The sequence below is a fragment of the Ostrea edulis genome, chromosome 3 (genome assembly GCF_947568905.1).
Source record: "Ostrea edulis chromosome 3, xbOstEdul1.1, whole genome shotgun sequence".
Classification (NCBI taxonomy): domain Eukaryota; kingdom Metazoa; phylum Mollusca; class Bivalvia; order Ostreida; family Ostreidae; genus Ostrea; species Ostrea edulis.
In genome coordinates, this window is record NC_079166.1 from 3,530,502 (window position 1) to 3,547,770 (window position 17,269).

General features: G+C 34.8%; 1 protein-coding gene across 1 annotated transcript; it reads left to right on the forward strand.

Moving 5' to 3' along the window:
- The first annotated feature begins 5,293 nt into the window (after positions 1–5,293).
- On the forward strand, positions 5,294–16,568 carry LOC125673573 (multimerin-2-like). Its single transcript, XM_056159764.1, has 3 exons — positions 5,294–6,294; positions 6,844–6,972; positions 15,797–16,568. The coding sequence occupies exons 1-3, from the start codon at positions 5,592–5,594 to the stop codon at positions 16,183–16,185; spliced, it is 1,221 nt and encodes a 406-aa protein (XP_056015739.1). The 5' UTR covers positions 5,294–5,591; the 3' UTR covers positions 16,186–16,568.
- Positions 16,569–17,269: the final 701 nt, after the last annotated feature.

Here is a 17,269-nt window from a genome sequence, read left to right on the forward strand (position 1 = left end):
ATGGGAAAGTGGGATTCTACAGCAAGGACTTTTATCTCCAACTGCAACATAGAGAAAATCTGGTCAATTATTAGCATATCATAGTCAAATTAAAAAAATAATGATTATACAAAATAATTAAGTGCTGAACATTCTCTAGAAATTGGAACTCGGAAATACTCAAAATTATACAAACCTGAAGAGTGTCGTAAGTTTTGTAAAATCTGTCATATTTAGGGATGTCTTATGTATATGAAATATAGAAAAGATCATCCTTTATTGAATTTTGTTAATAACGACATATTTACGTAGATATGTCTGAATGCACTGAATCACTGCATTTGTATACATGATAATGCACCGATAACTGCATTTCCTAATGTCAAGACATGTGTAAGGATTGGATTGATGCCTAGTTAATGTCGGTAGACATGTGTAAGGATTGGATTGATGCCTAGTTAATGTCGGTAGACATGTGTAAGGATTGGATTGATGCCTAGTTAATGTCGTTAGATACCCCTATGTTATTTATTAGGTTGTTAGGAGTCCGCATTCGTGAATTCCTAATTCGCATTATAAAATGATTGATAAACCAATGCTACAGAAATTCAATATATACCTTTTTAAAAGAATACAACAATGACTCCCCTACTTGTGTCAACCTTTCTAATTTATGAATTGTCATATTTTTATGAAGAATTTCGACAACAAATATATTGTAGTGCAATGACACGGTTACAAAACAGAATATGTGTGGTCTTTAAACCCCGATCCAAATTCTCCGGCTGCTCATTTGATAGCTTCAGTATGCTTATGTCATACGAGGGTTGAACGACCCACTCGAATCACACAGTCTGTGGACTTTGCCCTCTCACGTACATGTCGTAATGCAATTATAACTGTTTCCTGATTACTACAGTGCTCTACTCGGGACAAAATTAAATCAAAATTAATTCAGGACAATCAAGTAACCCAGTAACCTGCGTACATTTATATTAACGATCGTTATCAACTTTATATGAATATAACGTGGAAGAAATGTCAATCGCTTATCTAAAGAGACACTACAGCTCATTTTGAGCAACAATCATGGAATGACAATTTTCCCAGAGCTCTCTCAAATTCTGTTGCATAGTTGAACGTATGAACTTTGCGAAAATAACGCGTACACGTGAAAATTCCCGCTTTAACGCACAAATTAATACTTTTTAATGGCCTATACAAAAAAATATTGCGTCTCCTCCTTCTGGTCATCAGACGCATGCGCATAGACAATAGGCTGAATGAGAAAAGTGGATAAGACCAGAATTTTGACAGATTCTCCGAGAAAAGGTAGAATTAGAATGAGATAAAACTCATACGTGACCTAAAATTTACGTTGGGATCAGTTTGTCCGTTGGAAAACAAAGTCAGGAGAAATACGCAGGTATCAGTGGCGGATCACAGCATTTCTAAAATATTCAAGCATTAATACCGAGCGAAGCTCGGACGGGCCGAAGGTCCGTCCGCGAAGCAAGGCTCTAAAGGTAACACGAATGTAAAAGAAAAAAGTCAAAATCAGCAAAAGAAAAAGAGATAATCTCTATATACGTTCACTGAAATTTTCGTGATCCATATGGGCGCCGCCATTTATTTTTTCATCACCTGCTTCAACAGTTATTCGTGTTTTATTTTGAATCCCAATAATAGAAGACTCTAACGTGCAATTCGTAATTTAAACACTCAGTTTGTTCAAAGTGAATAGTATAATTATAATTGTAACAGGTTTTAGCAAATAAATACATATAAAATCGTAATACGACTAAATAGATGAACGAGTTCATGAGTTTCTTTGAATAAGAATATACGATGAAATTACGGTTACTTTTTTACCATTTTCAATTTATTGGTTAATTTTGTTTTGTTTTAACGGCCTTTTTCATTGCATACGGAATGCATTATTGTTGTTTATAAAAGTCGAGGCTAAATGTGACGTCACAATGCACAGTTTACGTCGCCTTGCGTTTTATTTCCCGCGTTCAATGAATAGGCGGATCATGTAAAACTGTTGTCCCCATATAAACTCCTTTAATATTGAGATGTTACTGGGTGTTTAGCGCAAGGAAATTTCATTCAAAATATATATTTTTAAATGAATCATAATCTACCGTACTTAACGGAATTATGATTACCACTAGGGACACTCCAATGACCATTACGTACATGCTTCGCTCGGTCTAACGGTCACATCGTATACATATTAAAAGAAAATGAACTATTCATTTTCCTCGACAATGCATGTAGCTTGATCCACTGAGCAGTGTGTACGCTCACGGTATTTGCAATGCAATGAAGAAATCATCACGATATCGGCGATGTCGACAGGAAGAGAAGTCAATCCTAATTCAATCCTCATACAACCATTACAAAAACCATCCTTGATTCGATATCGACACGATATCGCCAGTAAAGGTACGTGATCATTAGGTTGGTAGATATTGATATCGGTACGATATCGTGTTTTGTTTTTCCGATATCGTATCTGCAGCGTGTCTTGGACAGAACTCGACCCAAGGTGTGGTAACAATAGGGCTTAAACTTTTTCATACTAGGGAACATATTTGAAATTTTCTTCTGGAGTACAATAGTGCAGTTTGTTCATTAAAGGTACAGATATCTTCATATAAAGTAGATAGACGTTTTCTGACACCAGGTCCCCACGCGTTTTGACGGAAGCAAACGAAGGGTATATAGTTACATAGGAATATGGAGATTTTTGAATTTATATAATTATCTTCTTCATTGGAACCATAAGGGTTACGATATGTCAGAAACCTAGTCTTCTGAAACAACTGTCACTAGCTTTTATTTAAGGGAGTATGGGGTATGTTTAAGGGCCTGGAAAATATTCAATGCTACCGAAATTCATATAATCTTACCATTCAGGGGTACTGGCAGTTGACATCCTATGACTATATTAATGCTTGATCTTTAAAGTGGACAGAATTGTCATGTGCAATTTGAATTTCACCCAAAGGTATTGTTACTACCCTGAGTTCAAGTTCATTTATTTCTTTTAAAACATGTCATGTTACATGAAGTACAAGATTATACATGTGCAGGAATTACAAATATTTAAAGAAAAAAGCAAGATTGGTAGAACATTATTTTAGTGTATCTGAGTTTTGGCGCAATCGGATTCACTATTTGGCGTTTTTCTATGTATAATGATAAATAAACTTTCGTATTTTAGCGCAATCATACATTTTACGTTTCCATCACAGCAGGTAACATAATAAGTACACTTGCAGTACTTTTTTCTGTAATGTGATAGTCACTGTGAAGTATAATGTAATACACAGCTTTCAGAATTATACATGTTACTGTCATTCAAAACACATCTTGTTTTTTTATTTGTCTGGGGCTAGGATGGAGGTCTAGAAATTTATTATATCATTTATATAGTGTACTTATGTACAAACGTTGGCTCCCCAATAATTACCATTGTGAAAATCACGTGTTTTGTGAATATCACGTGTTTTGTGAATATCACGGCCTCCTATTATACGTGGTGTAATTGAGACGATGGCTTTTGAAGGTCTAGAGATATAATTTTCATATCTAGATAATTCTAGCACAAAAACAAAGTACCTCTTGTATATTTTATATCAGTTGCATGGTTGTTCCGTTTTGACACCTTTTCATTAAAAATCGAAATAATGTATCTCGGAATTTCTTTTTAAGCTTTTGACAATTCAATAGAAATGATCTTTTACAAAATTTGAAGCGTCTTTTATAGCCTCATATAATTGGCATTCTCAAACACATGGGGATATTTAAATACCTGTTAAGATATTCTATACGATGATACTACTTGCATCTACATGTAACTGGCATATGAATTCGATGGTTTTATAGAAGACAGTGCAATATGCAGTTACTCCCCGTTTGTGTGTGTGGTGTATCGAAGTTCATTCTGATTATTCCCCCTTGCTCTATATATTTGCGGGAGTTCTTTGTCTGCCTCTTCCTTTTCCAAGCCTACAGCATCATAAAGGTCGTTGATGATTTTTTTTGGTCTGTAAAACCCACCCGTCCCTCCCCTTTATTTGCATTTTCTGCGTCGTCTGGGAATTTCTACTTTCAGCCAATCAGGAAAACCTTGTCTTTCACGCGGACAACACAAACGGAGTCGAAGGTGTCCTAATTCATTAACTTTACCAAATGTTGCATACTGGTACGGCTATGTGCAGTGTGATGTCTGGTAGCGCTTACGAGCAGCACTGTCAGAATTTATGATGAAATATGTAAACTTACAAGTCCTTGATCTCTGCACCTCCTAGGGTTAAAGTCATGAGATATTTGACCTCTGCACCTCCCAGAGTCAAGGACTCTCTAATATACCGTGAACTTTGAACTTTGCAAGAGAATATGTTATAAGTTGATTTTGAATTTACTTTTGATGATGCTTTTGTTGTTTGTTGGGGCCTGCCCTTGATTATGCTGGCGGCCCGTCACTTTTGTGTCGTAAATACAGCCGTGCCCATAAATGCCATAATAAAGAAATCGTATTCGTATTTTTCTGTTCATTAATGCACTGTTCTAAGATAACAGCATGATTCTTCGCTTGATCGAGTCTGCACATGTTTGGGCGAGGCCTCTCATCGATTTCAATGAAACATGGCATAGTGTGGTCATCCAAACGTTTACTGAAACCATACGACCAATCTCGGAGTGAAATTTGCAATACTCTCATGGTGGAGTTTTGTCATCAGTTTTACCACATCTTTAAATATCACCAGTTCCCAATAATCATTCTACACATTAATCATCTGTTTTCGGTTATCATTTTAACACATTTCTGTCACTAGATTTAATTAACAGTCTCAATGAAGCCATGACATTGGATTAATGGTATAATGTAAAGGTTATGAAGGCATTAGAACTATCAATAATTAAGAAATTGTACATTTCTTTCTTAAATTGTCATTAGCTGTTTCATTGATTGTAATATATTTTAGATTGAAGCGAGTTCATGCTATTGAAAAGTTAAAATATGATAAATATTCTTCAACCCAATCGACATCAGTTTGAGAATTGGAACATGAAATATCGTTAGCCAACTTTTCGTGGCGATAAATTGTAGCTGTGAAACGTCAATAGGAAATATATTGTTTACAGTCGATGAATTTTCTTATGAACTATTGACAGCAATTTGTTACACATGTAAAAGTAGATCTTGCATTTAGAAAGCTGACTTTTTTTCAGTTTACGTAGAAAGCCTTATCAGCATTTAGCTACTACAAATTTCAAATGACGAGATACTTTTGACAATGACGACCAACATCTACGTCCAAATCGTTAAGTCTAAGTATTCCAGTAAGTATTTTTGAGATGCATATAATTTCTTTTTGAGATAGGAAGAACATTATACTTAAGCTTACTCTCCAAACTCTGTAAAACACTAAAACAAAGCAAGAAATATATTGAAAATATTCAAGATTGTTAAGTGTTTCCTTCTAACTCTTCCGAATGGCAGCGTACGTTTGTCATCACCATGAATTGATGGTACTTGATGTTTTGGTACAAATATTGTGCTTTTTCTCAAGTTCAACATAATATCACTTGCCAACATGAATGTCGTAGGGTACCTTACCCTGACGCTGGTGGTCATCGTCAAAACCGCGACCTTCTCTCTCCTAACAGACGACAATGTGCATAACTCTACAAACCAGGACCTCGTCGGAGTGGATGGCCAAAACGTGGATGTGTTCAGACAACTGCTGAATCAAGAAACTATCATCAGAATGACCTTGGTCAAAAATGTCCACGCCCTGATGAAAGACATGCTGACTCTAAAGGAAGACCTTGCTGTTGCTAAACAGAAACTTTCATCCACTGATCACGAAATATCGGTACTGAAAACGGAAGTCCAGGAATTAAAACTCGAAAATCACGTGTTGAAAAATGAGAGTCGAGTACAAAGTAGGCGCCTCGCAGAAATGGAAAGAAACATTACACAAATTTCTGAAAATCACCAAGAATTCCAGAGAAATAGTGATGTCGATCGGAAGGCATTCGAGCTTAATGTTTCAGATATACTGGCAGACATCAAAATTGAGGTACGTTATTTGTCTATAACCTTGCTGGATCTAAACGCATACACTCGTCAAATGGAAAATGACATCCTTGTTCAAAAGAACCTAGCGATGTTCGAGTCCGTAAACTCTTCATTGGAAAATTTCAATGTGATGTTAATGGCGACAGACAACAAATTGTCAACTAGAGTTTCTGATCTGGAGAAATCTCAAGGTGGAGTATTGTCATCAGTTTCGGGTAATTATTCTTGCGCATTTTTATCATCAGTTTTCGGTAATCATTCTTACGCATTTTTATCATCAGTTTTACATCAACAGACTCATTGCAGCCATGTCATTTGAGTAATTGTATTATGTACATGTACAATGTAAAGATTATAGGAAGGCAATGGAATTATCAAGAATTAAGAATTGTTATAATACATATTTCTAAAATTTTCATTAATTGTGTCCTTGGTTATAGAGTTTTGATTAAAGCAAGTCCATGCTATTGAAAAGTTAATGTTTGGTAAATATACTTCGATCCAATCATACATCAATTAGAAAATTAGAGCATGAAATACCGTAAACCAAGTTTTACTGGCGATAAATTGTATCGACAAATTGTCATTAGAAACCCAATATAATACCAATTGTGAAACATGTAATATTTTGTAGGTGAGTATAAATACAAAGACTACGTCATCACACAGCAGAGTGTTAAACTCTCCATCGTAAGGTGTTGTTATTCATGAATCTCAACCAAATTTAAATAGTTTGTACATCAAATGCTCTCTTTATTTTCAAGATTACGTAAACACAACAGTGGGCAGTCTGAAGGCCGAACTGAAGGACTCAAAGTTTGAACAACTGAAATTATCATCTACCGTGACCTCACTAGAGATGTTCCGAATGAATCTAACCAAGAATAACTGCGGTACTTATCTTATCGTATTTTCCATTTTGTTATCTTATGATTACTTAATTAAATGTTTTATTGTAAGTGACTAACATGCTTAAGTGAGCTTTTCTAATCAACATTTTTCTGCCAACGTCGCCGTTTTCGTTATTGTTAAACTTTTCGCATTTTGACTTGTCCGGAACTATCTGGGTTTTTGTTCGACATATTTTGTTCAAATCCTCATTTGGCATCAACTATTGAATTCAAATTTCTAAATATTTGCACCATGTTATTATACAAAATGAAATAAACAGAAAATTGTTGATGATAAGGTGAAGCATTACAAAAATATTCTCATGAAACCAAAACACGCATCACAGAAACCAAACACATCATAGATTTATTTTCACATCCCTAACTATGGATCCACATGCATATGGCGCCATCTATCGGGTTCAAAATGTTACGTAGCATTGGAAGTAAACGAAAGAGGTCAAGCTCTTCAATTCTATAGAGAATACAAAATTAAGAGTAGGACAAACACTGACCCCTGGACATACCAGAGGTCAAATTGATCATGTAAATGGAGTAGATCGTAGTCGAAATCAGTATCTAGAGAACGGAATCTATAGACGTATGTTTTAAAATATTCCAAAGTGTCCAAAGAAATATTTTCTCAAACTGAAGATAGCAGGAGGAAAGAGTCTTAGAGAGAGAGTTTTTTCTCGATAAGTAAAGATCGCAAACTGTCAAACTTATTTACAAACATCCATTCCCACCATGATCTATGTGAATGCTGGCACAACTTGGTTTCAAAGACTTACTTAGCAATATACTAGGAAATTATTTCCAAATATTCAAAACTGCTCAAACCATAACCCCAGGGTGGAGCCATGATAAAAGATCAAACTTCTGCTTTGGAATATACATGTATGTATATAGAAAACATTTCCAGAAGAACGATGGTAGAATTTGGCAACTTGATATGAATACATTCATGTAACAAATTCAGTCGTCCAATGTTTGTTTAATGAACAACGCCAAGATTATTACCCACGTCAAGGTTATTTTATTACTCATGTCAAGGTTACTACCCACACCAAGGTCATTACTCACACCAAAGTTATTACCCACGTCAAGGTTATTACCCACGTCAAGGTTATTACACATGTTAAGGTTGTTGCCCACGTCAAGGTTATTACCCACTTCAAGGTCATTACACACGTTAAGGTTATTACCCACGTAAAAGTTATTACCCATGTCGACGTTATTACCCACGTCAAGGTTATTACCCATGTCAAGGTTATTACCCACGTCAAGGTTATTACACATGTTAAGGCTATTGCCCACGTCAAGGTTATTACCCACTTCAAGGTCATTACACACGTTAAGGTTATTACCCACGTAAAAGTTATTACGCATGTCAAGGTTATTACCCATGTTAAGATTATAGCGCACATCAAGGTTATTACTCATATTTCAAAAGCTTTTACCCACGTTAAGGAATAGTAACATTAGGGATATAAGGTTTTAATTATCTAGAGTATAAATGAACCTTTGTCTATTCAACATGAAAGCGTTGTCATGTGACGTAGAATAAATAGAACGTGCTCCTTCTTTAGTCTCGCTCTTGAGAAAATCAAGTTGAATGCATATTTATGTTCAAAGAAAATCGTCTATCAAAATCATACCAACTGGATGGGGATCCAGATTCTATGGTGGGGCAAAATGTCTGATATGTTTAAACTCTTCAATTTTCTTTCTTTTCTTGACACCAAATAAAAACTTCTACTTGTACGTCAAGAAGCGAACACTTGTAATGAATACAAACCGAATGCATATTCGGAACGATCATGCAGCTGTCTGTAAAAAAATTTATATCTCATGACCCTGGACAGAAGTTTAGACCTAAGTGCGGGGATAAAATAGTAATACTGTAAATTTATGTCTATAATCGATGTTACGGAATTTTCTTCTTTAATACTTTTCCTGATGCTGAATGAAAACTGAAATCACAGTTAGGCAGAGGTTTTTTATAAAGCTGTCAATAGAAAAATAAATACAGATTTCATTGCTACTGCGGCAGAAATTCGAAGTCGACATCACGCTGTAGATGGGTTAAAATGACCCATGGATAATACTGCTTTTCTTTTGTTTTGTTTAGCTGACTTTGAATGTAAACTAAATGTATATTTTGGAGGGGGGTATATAACTTATATAAGTTATAGAATTTTGAGCCATTTGAGCTGGGACTCGGAGCCAGGTAGTTCTAAGTGATCATGAAAGGGGGGGGGGGGGTGTAAATAGCTAATATTTACATGTAGTTTTGTTTGTTTTGCTAAAATCCGATTTTAACGAACTTTGTCGAGAATATGAACTAACGGAGGCGGACATTTCTTTTTTACTACATATATCATCTTTTTACTTAACCTGAGTGAGATACAGATATGTATTGGTCGAAAACTTAGACCAACATATGGCAGTTTTATACAAAAGGGGAGAGCTTAAATGTAGGGAAACGTATCTTCTGGCTTGATGAGTATCTGCTGATTTTTATTTATTTATTTATTTATTTATTTTTTTTTTTTTTTTTTTTTTTTTTTTTTGGTGTGTGTTTTACTAGGCTTGTTGTCTGTGCAAGGTTGATATTGTTTTCCTAGTTGAAAACCTTCCATGTACCATTAAGCCATGCTATCCTTTCATCGAATACGTTACTAGTATTCAACTCTATAAGGTTGAGACTTTTCAGTGCCATATTGAAAAGCACCCTTACCAAAATGTAAAGTTTGCTGCAAAGCCGCAAGTTTGCTGCAAGTTTGCGGCAAACAAATCAGTGTGTCAGAGCTGTTTGCCAGAAGTGTGCAGCTAATGCCGCTAGCGGCATACAGTGTGCCACTAGCAGTACACAGTGTGCCACTAGTGGCACAGTGTGCCAAAAATGCACCACAACTTTTCCTAAATGAAACAGTGTGCCAGAAGTGCACCACAACTTTTTCTTTGGTATTCAGAATCAAAACTGTGTGCCAGAAGTGCACCACAACTTTTTCTTTGGTTTTCAGAATCGTGTGCCAGAAGTTCACAACTTTTTTCTTAAAATTTTAGAACTGAAACAGCAAGGGCACCAAAGTTCACGACTTTTTCTTGAATATTTAGAATAAAAGAGCCATATCAATATATCCATCACAACATTTTCTATAATAGAACATATGCAACATTTCTCGCACCCCCTTCAATCGATCTTCTTGTCTTAATGGGAATTAGCGGTCATTTTGTCACCAAATATTGAATTCAATGAAAGTTGCCCTATAATAGATATTATATATTAAAGTAATAATTACACTTGTATTTAATTATTTCAAACACCTTTTAACATCTTGAAAAAGAATATGTGATTTTGGTGATTGAATATTATTGTCTTGCGAGACAGTATAATTATTCTCTAGTTACCTTTGCATGCTGTCAGCAAAATGTATTTGTTGTTTTTGTTTATATTTGAGAAATGATTTAATTGGGGTGCAGTGAATACTTCTTCCGTATATATATTTCTTTACATTAAAAGCGGTTATCTAACATAGTTTTATTAGGATTAATTATCTTGTTTTTGTACATAATAAAAAATAAATGTTCTTATTAGTCATCAATATGTATTTCAATATCATCGAGAGATTTTGAGAAAAAAATAGTTGCCATCACTTTCACAGCTAATGCCCCTTTAAAGTAAGATGTAAGTGCACAGGTATCTGAATTTTAATCTAATTATTTCAATTATTTATTGATTCACCAAGCATGTTGGCATACAATCATGTTACACAATATGAGATATATAATGACAATAAACTAATTACTAACAGTTCATTTACATATATGTAAATACAAGTATATATTTGATATGTACCTGTGATATTAGACTATGTATACAATTTAGTATTGCATATTACATAAATTAAATGTAGTTATAGCACTCTACTTTTGGTGCGCAATTCAAAACATTCATGTAAAAATTAAATGTAGTTATAGCACTCTACTTTTGGTGCGGAATTCAAAACATTCATGTAAAAATTCAAAAAACCTTCTAGCATGAACTACATTGACAGGGTTGCATAGTACTTTACAATGGTTTTCCTTTGATATAGCATCGTGTGAATTGTAGATGTTCAAAGGGTAATAGTTAATTAGAAAAAAATGTGAAGAATTTTTTTTTTTATCTAAATAAATGGAGAGAGAGAGAGAGAGAGAGAGAGAGAGAGAGAGAGAGAGAGAGAGAGAGAGAGAGAGATTTCTTTTCTTTATTTACATGTAGGCTATATCTGTTGATTACAGTTCAGATACTGGGTTTGTGAGTTGAAATTAATCAAATGAGAGTGGTAAAAATCCACCTTTATATGTATAATTTACATATCAGGATTTTATCCAGGTACGTTATTCTGGTTTGTGGAATGCTAATTTATACTAAGTTAGAATAATCTAAGCTGTATACCAAAGTAGGTCTTCATGGGGCTTTACGGCTCTATGCATCGTAAATAGAGATCGGGTTCAATGCGTCGGGTGTGGGATTCACACAATATATGCTGAGCGCGAAAGTTGATATTCACAGGCGCCATAATGTTATACCGGTAAACAACATTTTGAACATGAATCAAGAACAGGAGTTGAATCAGTTGATGCAGATATTCTGAGGAGAATCTTCCAGTCATTGAGTAAGTGAATTACTGTGTATCTTATAGTTATAAACTCTCTAATATATTGTTCAAAACGAAACTGACCATCGCTCATATTGTATGTTGTTGCGTCAAATCTTGCAAGTCGGTGTTTACGTTCATAAATTTACATGCTTCATTCAATTCTTTGAAATTATGTGGATTTTTTTTTTTTTTTTAATTTCCTTTGTATGAGATTAGACTCCTTCTAGTTGCATTATCGTAGCCCTCGCGGATTTTTTTCTTATACATTTGGACAGGACCATATAGGCACTTTAAAAAAAACGGAGAGAGAGGGGGAAGGCCGGAAAACAAACAAATAATTAGGCCTATTTCCGTAATACTTATGCTATTTTTTGTTTACTTTCTACTCGGGTAATATTTGCAAAATTTAATTAGTTTATTAAGTAAATGGTGTTTTTTAATGAATGGTTGATTTTTATTTTTTTTTTATTCAAATGCTTATGATTTGAACCCAGATGTCCAGTTAGAAAAATTAAACTGCATTATGATCAGGGATGTGACCTCCGGAATCTCAATTTTGTCTCTACATCAATGCATTTAATACGTTATTAAAATGGATTGAAGGTCTTGTCTTGGCAATAAAGTTAATTTGTACGTAAAGTTGGGTCAGCATGATATTAACAGTTGTATATCAGATATTGCATTTATTAGCCCAATGGGCTGTAACGCAACATTGATTATTGCTCGGCTTTGAAAATCGGTGGCCCCAGGTGTCGGGTGACGGTAATTACATGTACACACCCCAGAATGATTCCTCCTATTTTAGATGCCTTGCAAATGGTATCTCGTAATTATTTAAAATTTTATATCTTTTTCAGAATATATTTCATGATAGTCATGCAGATTCAGAAGTTGTGATGGTGTGTTGATAGACTGTCTTCAACTTGCCATATCTTAGAGTTCCAACATGCAGGCCTGGATTAATGTGTATAAATCACTAATGAAAAAAAGAATGACATTTCAATTTATACACACTTGCCAAGTGAATCTGATGAGACTGCTACATGTATTTGTGAGTAAAGGCACTCTGTCTTAACCGAAAAACTATTTACAGTTTATCACAACAAATGGATGGGACAGTAGAGCTGTTGCGGACAATATGTGATTGTGATGACCAAGTACTGAACAAGTGGAAGATTAGAAGAAGGTCCAGAATTCAATCATGTTTTTTATTCTAAGGTGCACACAGCATGGAGATAGTCCTATTATTCTCTCGTTCATCTATGATGGAGAAACTTGTGTAAATGTTTAGTGTTCTCCCTAATAATTAAATGCCCACAAGTCTGTATTAATTTATCAGAATATAAAGTCCTTCACAGTACTGATTTTAAAATTAATGTAGATTGTCTCCAGATTTTTCTGAGGAAAAGTGCATAGTTTACATGTGTGAATTTTGAATATATTTCATTCTTGTCTGCAAATGCTGCCGAAACCTGTTGTTATTGATGCACAGTCATGTTATGCAAATGATAGACCTTCTTAATTACATGTACAGAAGATCATGTCAACTCCTTTGTCTTAATTGTATACACAATTCTAGCATTTATAGCATCATTTATATAGCACTTGCTAGTTTAAGAAGGATTTTATTTTCTAAAAGCTTTCATTTGACATGATTGATCTAAAACAGCCAAAATTCACAAATCTATTTAAATCACAACCTGACCTTATGTCAGAAAAGTGCCACTGTGGGTTGATATTTTTCTCTTGGATCTTGAAAGAAATTCTTTATGCAGCAGTTTCCAAATAAAATGTACTCTCATGGCCAGGGTGGGACTTCACCGAGAACTTTTTAACATTGCACAATGCAATATTTGTAGATTAGAAGTTGTTGCAGTTTCTTTAAGTTTTCTCTCACATCTTGTTATAATTATATTTTATATTTTTGGTTGGGTTGCACAATGTGCAAACAGTTATAAAATGGTGAATTACTCAGTGGTGGGCAAGCGACAGTAGCGTCCCTGTAATAGTACCTACTTTGTGTAATCAACTCCTTTCACACCTCTCACTTGATGTTCCTTAAACTTTGTACAGTTGTTAGGGATACATTGAAGATGTGCATGTGCCTTTTTGAAAGTGATCAGACATTTTTTGAAAAATTTACATGTAGTTGAACTTCGTCATTTTTAAGCATTTCTTTAATCGACAGTACCTATTTTGTGTAATCAACTCCTCGTATACCTCTAACTTGACATTCCTCAAACTGTGTACATTTGTTTTGAACACATTGAAAATGTGCATATGTGTTTTTGAAAGTGATCAGACATTTAAAAAAAAATGTATATGTAGTTGAACTTAGTCATTTTTAAGCATTTCTTGAATAGATGGTAACTATTTTGTGTAATCAAATCTTCATGCACCTCTAACTTGACATTCCTTAAACTTTGTACAGTTGTTATGAACACATTGAAGATGTGCATGCATCTTTTTGAAAATGATTAGACTTTTTAAAAAAAAAATTATGTGTAGTTGAACTTGGTCATTTTTATGCATTTCTTGAATAGATGGTACCTATTTTGTGTGATCAACTCGTGCACATCTAAATTGATATTCCTCAAACTTTGTACAGTAGTTATGGACACATTGAAGATGTGCATGTGTCTTTTTGAAAGTGATCAGACTTTTTTCAAAAAAATTACATGTAGTTGAACTTTGTCATTTTTTAAGCATTTCCTGAATAGATGGTACTTATTTTTTGTAATCAACTCCTCTTACAGCATTTATTTGACATTCTTCAGACCTTGAACAGCTGTTATGGAAGCATTGTAAATGTGCATGTGTCTTTTCGGAAGTGATCAGGCATTCTTTGAAAAATTTACATGTGCATGGTGAAGTTGAACTTAGTAATTTTTTAAGCATGGTACTTTATGTAACCAACTCAGCTTTTACTTAACATTTTCCAGACCCTGTACATTATAGATGTTTTAAAAACATTGAAGATATTCATGTAACATTTTGAAAATGCTTCTCTTTTTTTTTCCTCTCTTTTTTGTTGTTGAAAAATTCTACCTTTAATTTGTCATTTTCCCAGTATATGTTTCTACTGTTGTTCCTATGATAGAGAACATATTTTACAAGAACCCGGTCATTTCTGTTTTTGAATATATTTTTTTTAATTAGTATTTTTGAATATGTTAATTACTTGATATGTCATTGTTCTTGAAATTATATTAATTGAATTGTTATTGTGTTTTTGTTTTGTAATGACAGTTTATATAGCATCCCTTAATTTCGAGCAGACAGTGCCAGAAGTGTGCCACAAGTTTGCCGCAAACTGTGTGCCAGAGGAAAAATTTGCATACGAAAAGTATACTTGCGGCAAATATGCCGCACACTGTGTGCCAGAAGTGTGCAGCAAGTGTATGCCGCAAGTTTGCTGCAAACTGTGTGCCAGAGGAAAATTTGCATACGAAAAGTATACTTGCGGCAAATATGCCGCACACTGTGTGCCAGAAGTGTGCAGCAAGTGTTTGCCGCAAGTTTGCTGCAAACTGTGTGCCAGAGGAAAATTTGCATACGAAAAGTATACTTGCGGCAAATATGCCGCACACTGTGTGCCAGAAGTGTGCAGCAAGTGTTTGCCGCAAGTTTGCTGCAAACTGTGTGCCAGAGGAAAATTTGCATACGAAAAGTATACTTGCGGCAAATATGCCGCACACTGTGCCAGAAGTGTGCAGCAAGTGTGTGCCGCAACTGTGCCACAAACTGTGTGCCAGAGGAAAAATTTGCATACGAAAAGTATACTTGCGGCAAATGTGCCGCAACTAGTTGCGGCAAACTTGCCGCAAATGCGCTGCAAATTTGCAGCAACTGTGTGCCAGAGGGCTTATATTTTGGTAAGGGCTAATACATCATTGCTGAAGATGCTCGAGTGAGTTTTAAGTCCCGTGTTGTGTTGTTTTATTCGGGGGGGGGGGGGGGTATTTTGTTTAACTTTGATTACTCTGTAAAATAAAATGACATTGCAAAAGTAGCAAAGTTAAATTATATGGAACAGAACACCCAATCTATATATCTTATTATGAGTATGAACCCTGCAATCTTCTTAATCTTTACACGTTAGTACAAATGTATTTACTGCATGTGATTACCTTCCTACTTACGATACTCACATACAGCTCACGTGATTCATTCATTAGATCTTAAGAAAGTGGCTTTCACCGCGGGAGTGACGTCTGCCAGTAGTACCTGGAACAGCGGGACGTTAGTATTTCCGGTTGTCATTAACAACGTCGGGGGTGGATACAGTCCCAGTACTGGTGTGTTCACGGCCCCTACAGAGGGACACTACGTCTTCTTTGTCGCTGTCGTGGAATATAGTTCACAAGATATCCGAGTTGACATTGTCCTGAATGGGTATTCAAAGGTCAGGGCCATTGGATATTCAAGTGCAGGCGCCCAGACGGGTACAAACATGGCTGTCCTGAAGCTTCAGCAGGGATACACGGTGTGGATCAGGCATCATGGAGGCAAAGGTTACGACACTCAAAGCACTCCTTTTACAACGTTCTCTGGCTTCCTCCTGTAACTTGCATTAACTTAAGTCAGAGGTCAGATTGAGTTTGTGTCACAGGAAAACTCAAACTAAGGTAAATCATAAATGATATTTTATCTACTTTATATCTAAATTATAAAGTAGACACTCTTGCTCTTATGCCTGTAAAGAATAAGCATTGTCATGTTCATATATGTATGAAATTAACATTCTCGTGTTTAATTATATGATAAACATTATCATGTATATATTCAATAATCAGTTTCGCGTTTATATAATAAGCATTCTCTTGTTTATATGTGATAATTAATTTCGTGTTTATATGTAATAAAGTATTTCGTGTTTATATACATGTAATAACGATTCTTGTGTTTGTATGTACATGTATGTTGATATTAAAAAGATGCTGGATTTCAGATCAAATCTTCCAATAGTCCCATGGGCATGAATTTTGCTGATTTTATCCGTAGATTTAAAAATATTAACAAATAACTTTTTCATTTTTCATAAAAAAAATTCTAAAAAAGTAGAACATGTATATCTGAATCATTTAGGCATGTTTTATTAGATATTCACATCATGCGTCGAATCACAACGAAATTTGGACTAAAGCATCTCTTATTTGCAAACAAAACACCTTTTTTATCATTCCGGAAAGAATCACAAAAAATATCATTACTATTTCGATGGTGAAATCATGCTTCATGAGAGGTGCTTTAACAAGCCATTAAATAAAATAAAGTTCCTCTCAATCGGCTTTATGTTGGTTAGTGTCAGCATTGAATTTTTACATCAAAACCAGGTTCCCTAACTTCAGAGTTGGGTCCGTCATCAAAACTTCCATTGAAAGTGCCAATATTAAAATCTCATCCATTGGAATCCATTTTCACGACGACTTTTAGAAGTGCAGAGGCAGACGTATGTTTTTTATTTTTATTTATTTTATTTTTTTAAATAGTCGTGTTTCTTTTATTTTGTATGATAAATTTTGTTCAATAGATTTATCTAGATCGACCAAATTGTTACGGTTTTCGATTCAGGATTCCCAATCTAAAAATAGGTCTACAAAGAGACCATGCAGGGGAATCCCTAGCCTGGTTCCCGAGGCCTTCCGATG

Excerpts from the sequence above, each read along its gene's own strand:
- LOC125673573 (XM_056159764.1), top strand. The coding sequence starts at position 5,592 with ATGAATGTCGTAGGGTACCTTACCCTGACGCTGGTGGTCATCGTCAAA. Across the intron at positions 6,295-6,843 it reads AGTATTGTCATCAGTTTCGG|ATTACGTAAACACAACAGTG; the intron begins GTAATTATTCTT and ends TTTATTTTCAAG. Across the intron at positions 6,973-15,796 it reads TCTAACCAAGAATAACTGCG|ATCTTAAGAAAGTGGCTTTC; the intron begins GTACTTATCTTA and ends TTCATTCATTAG.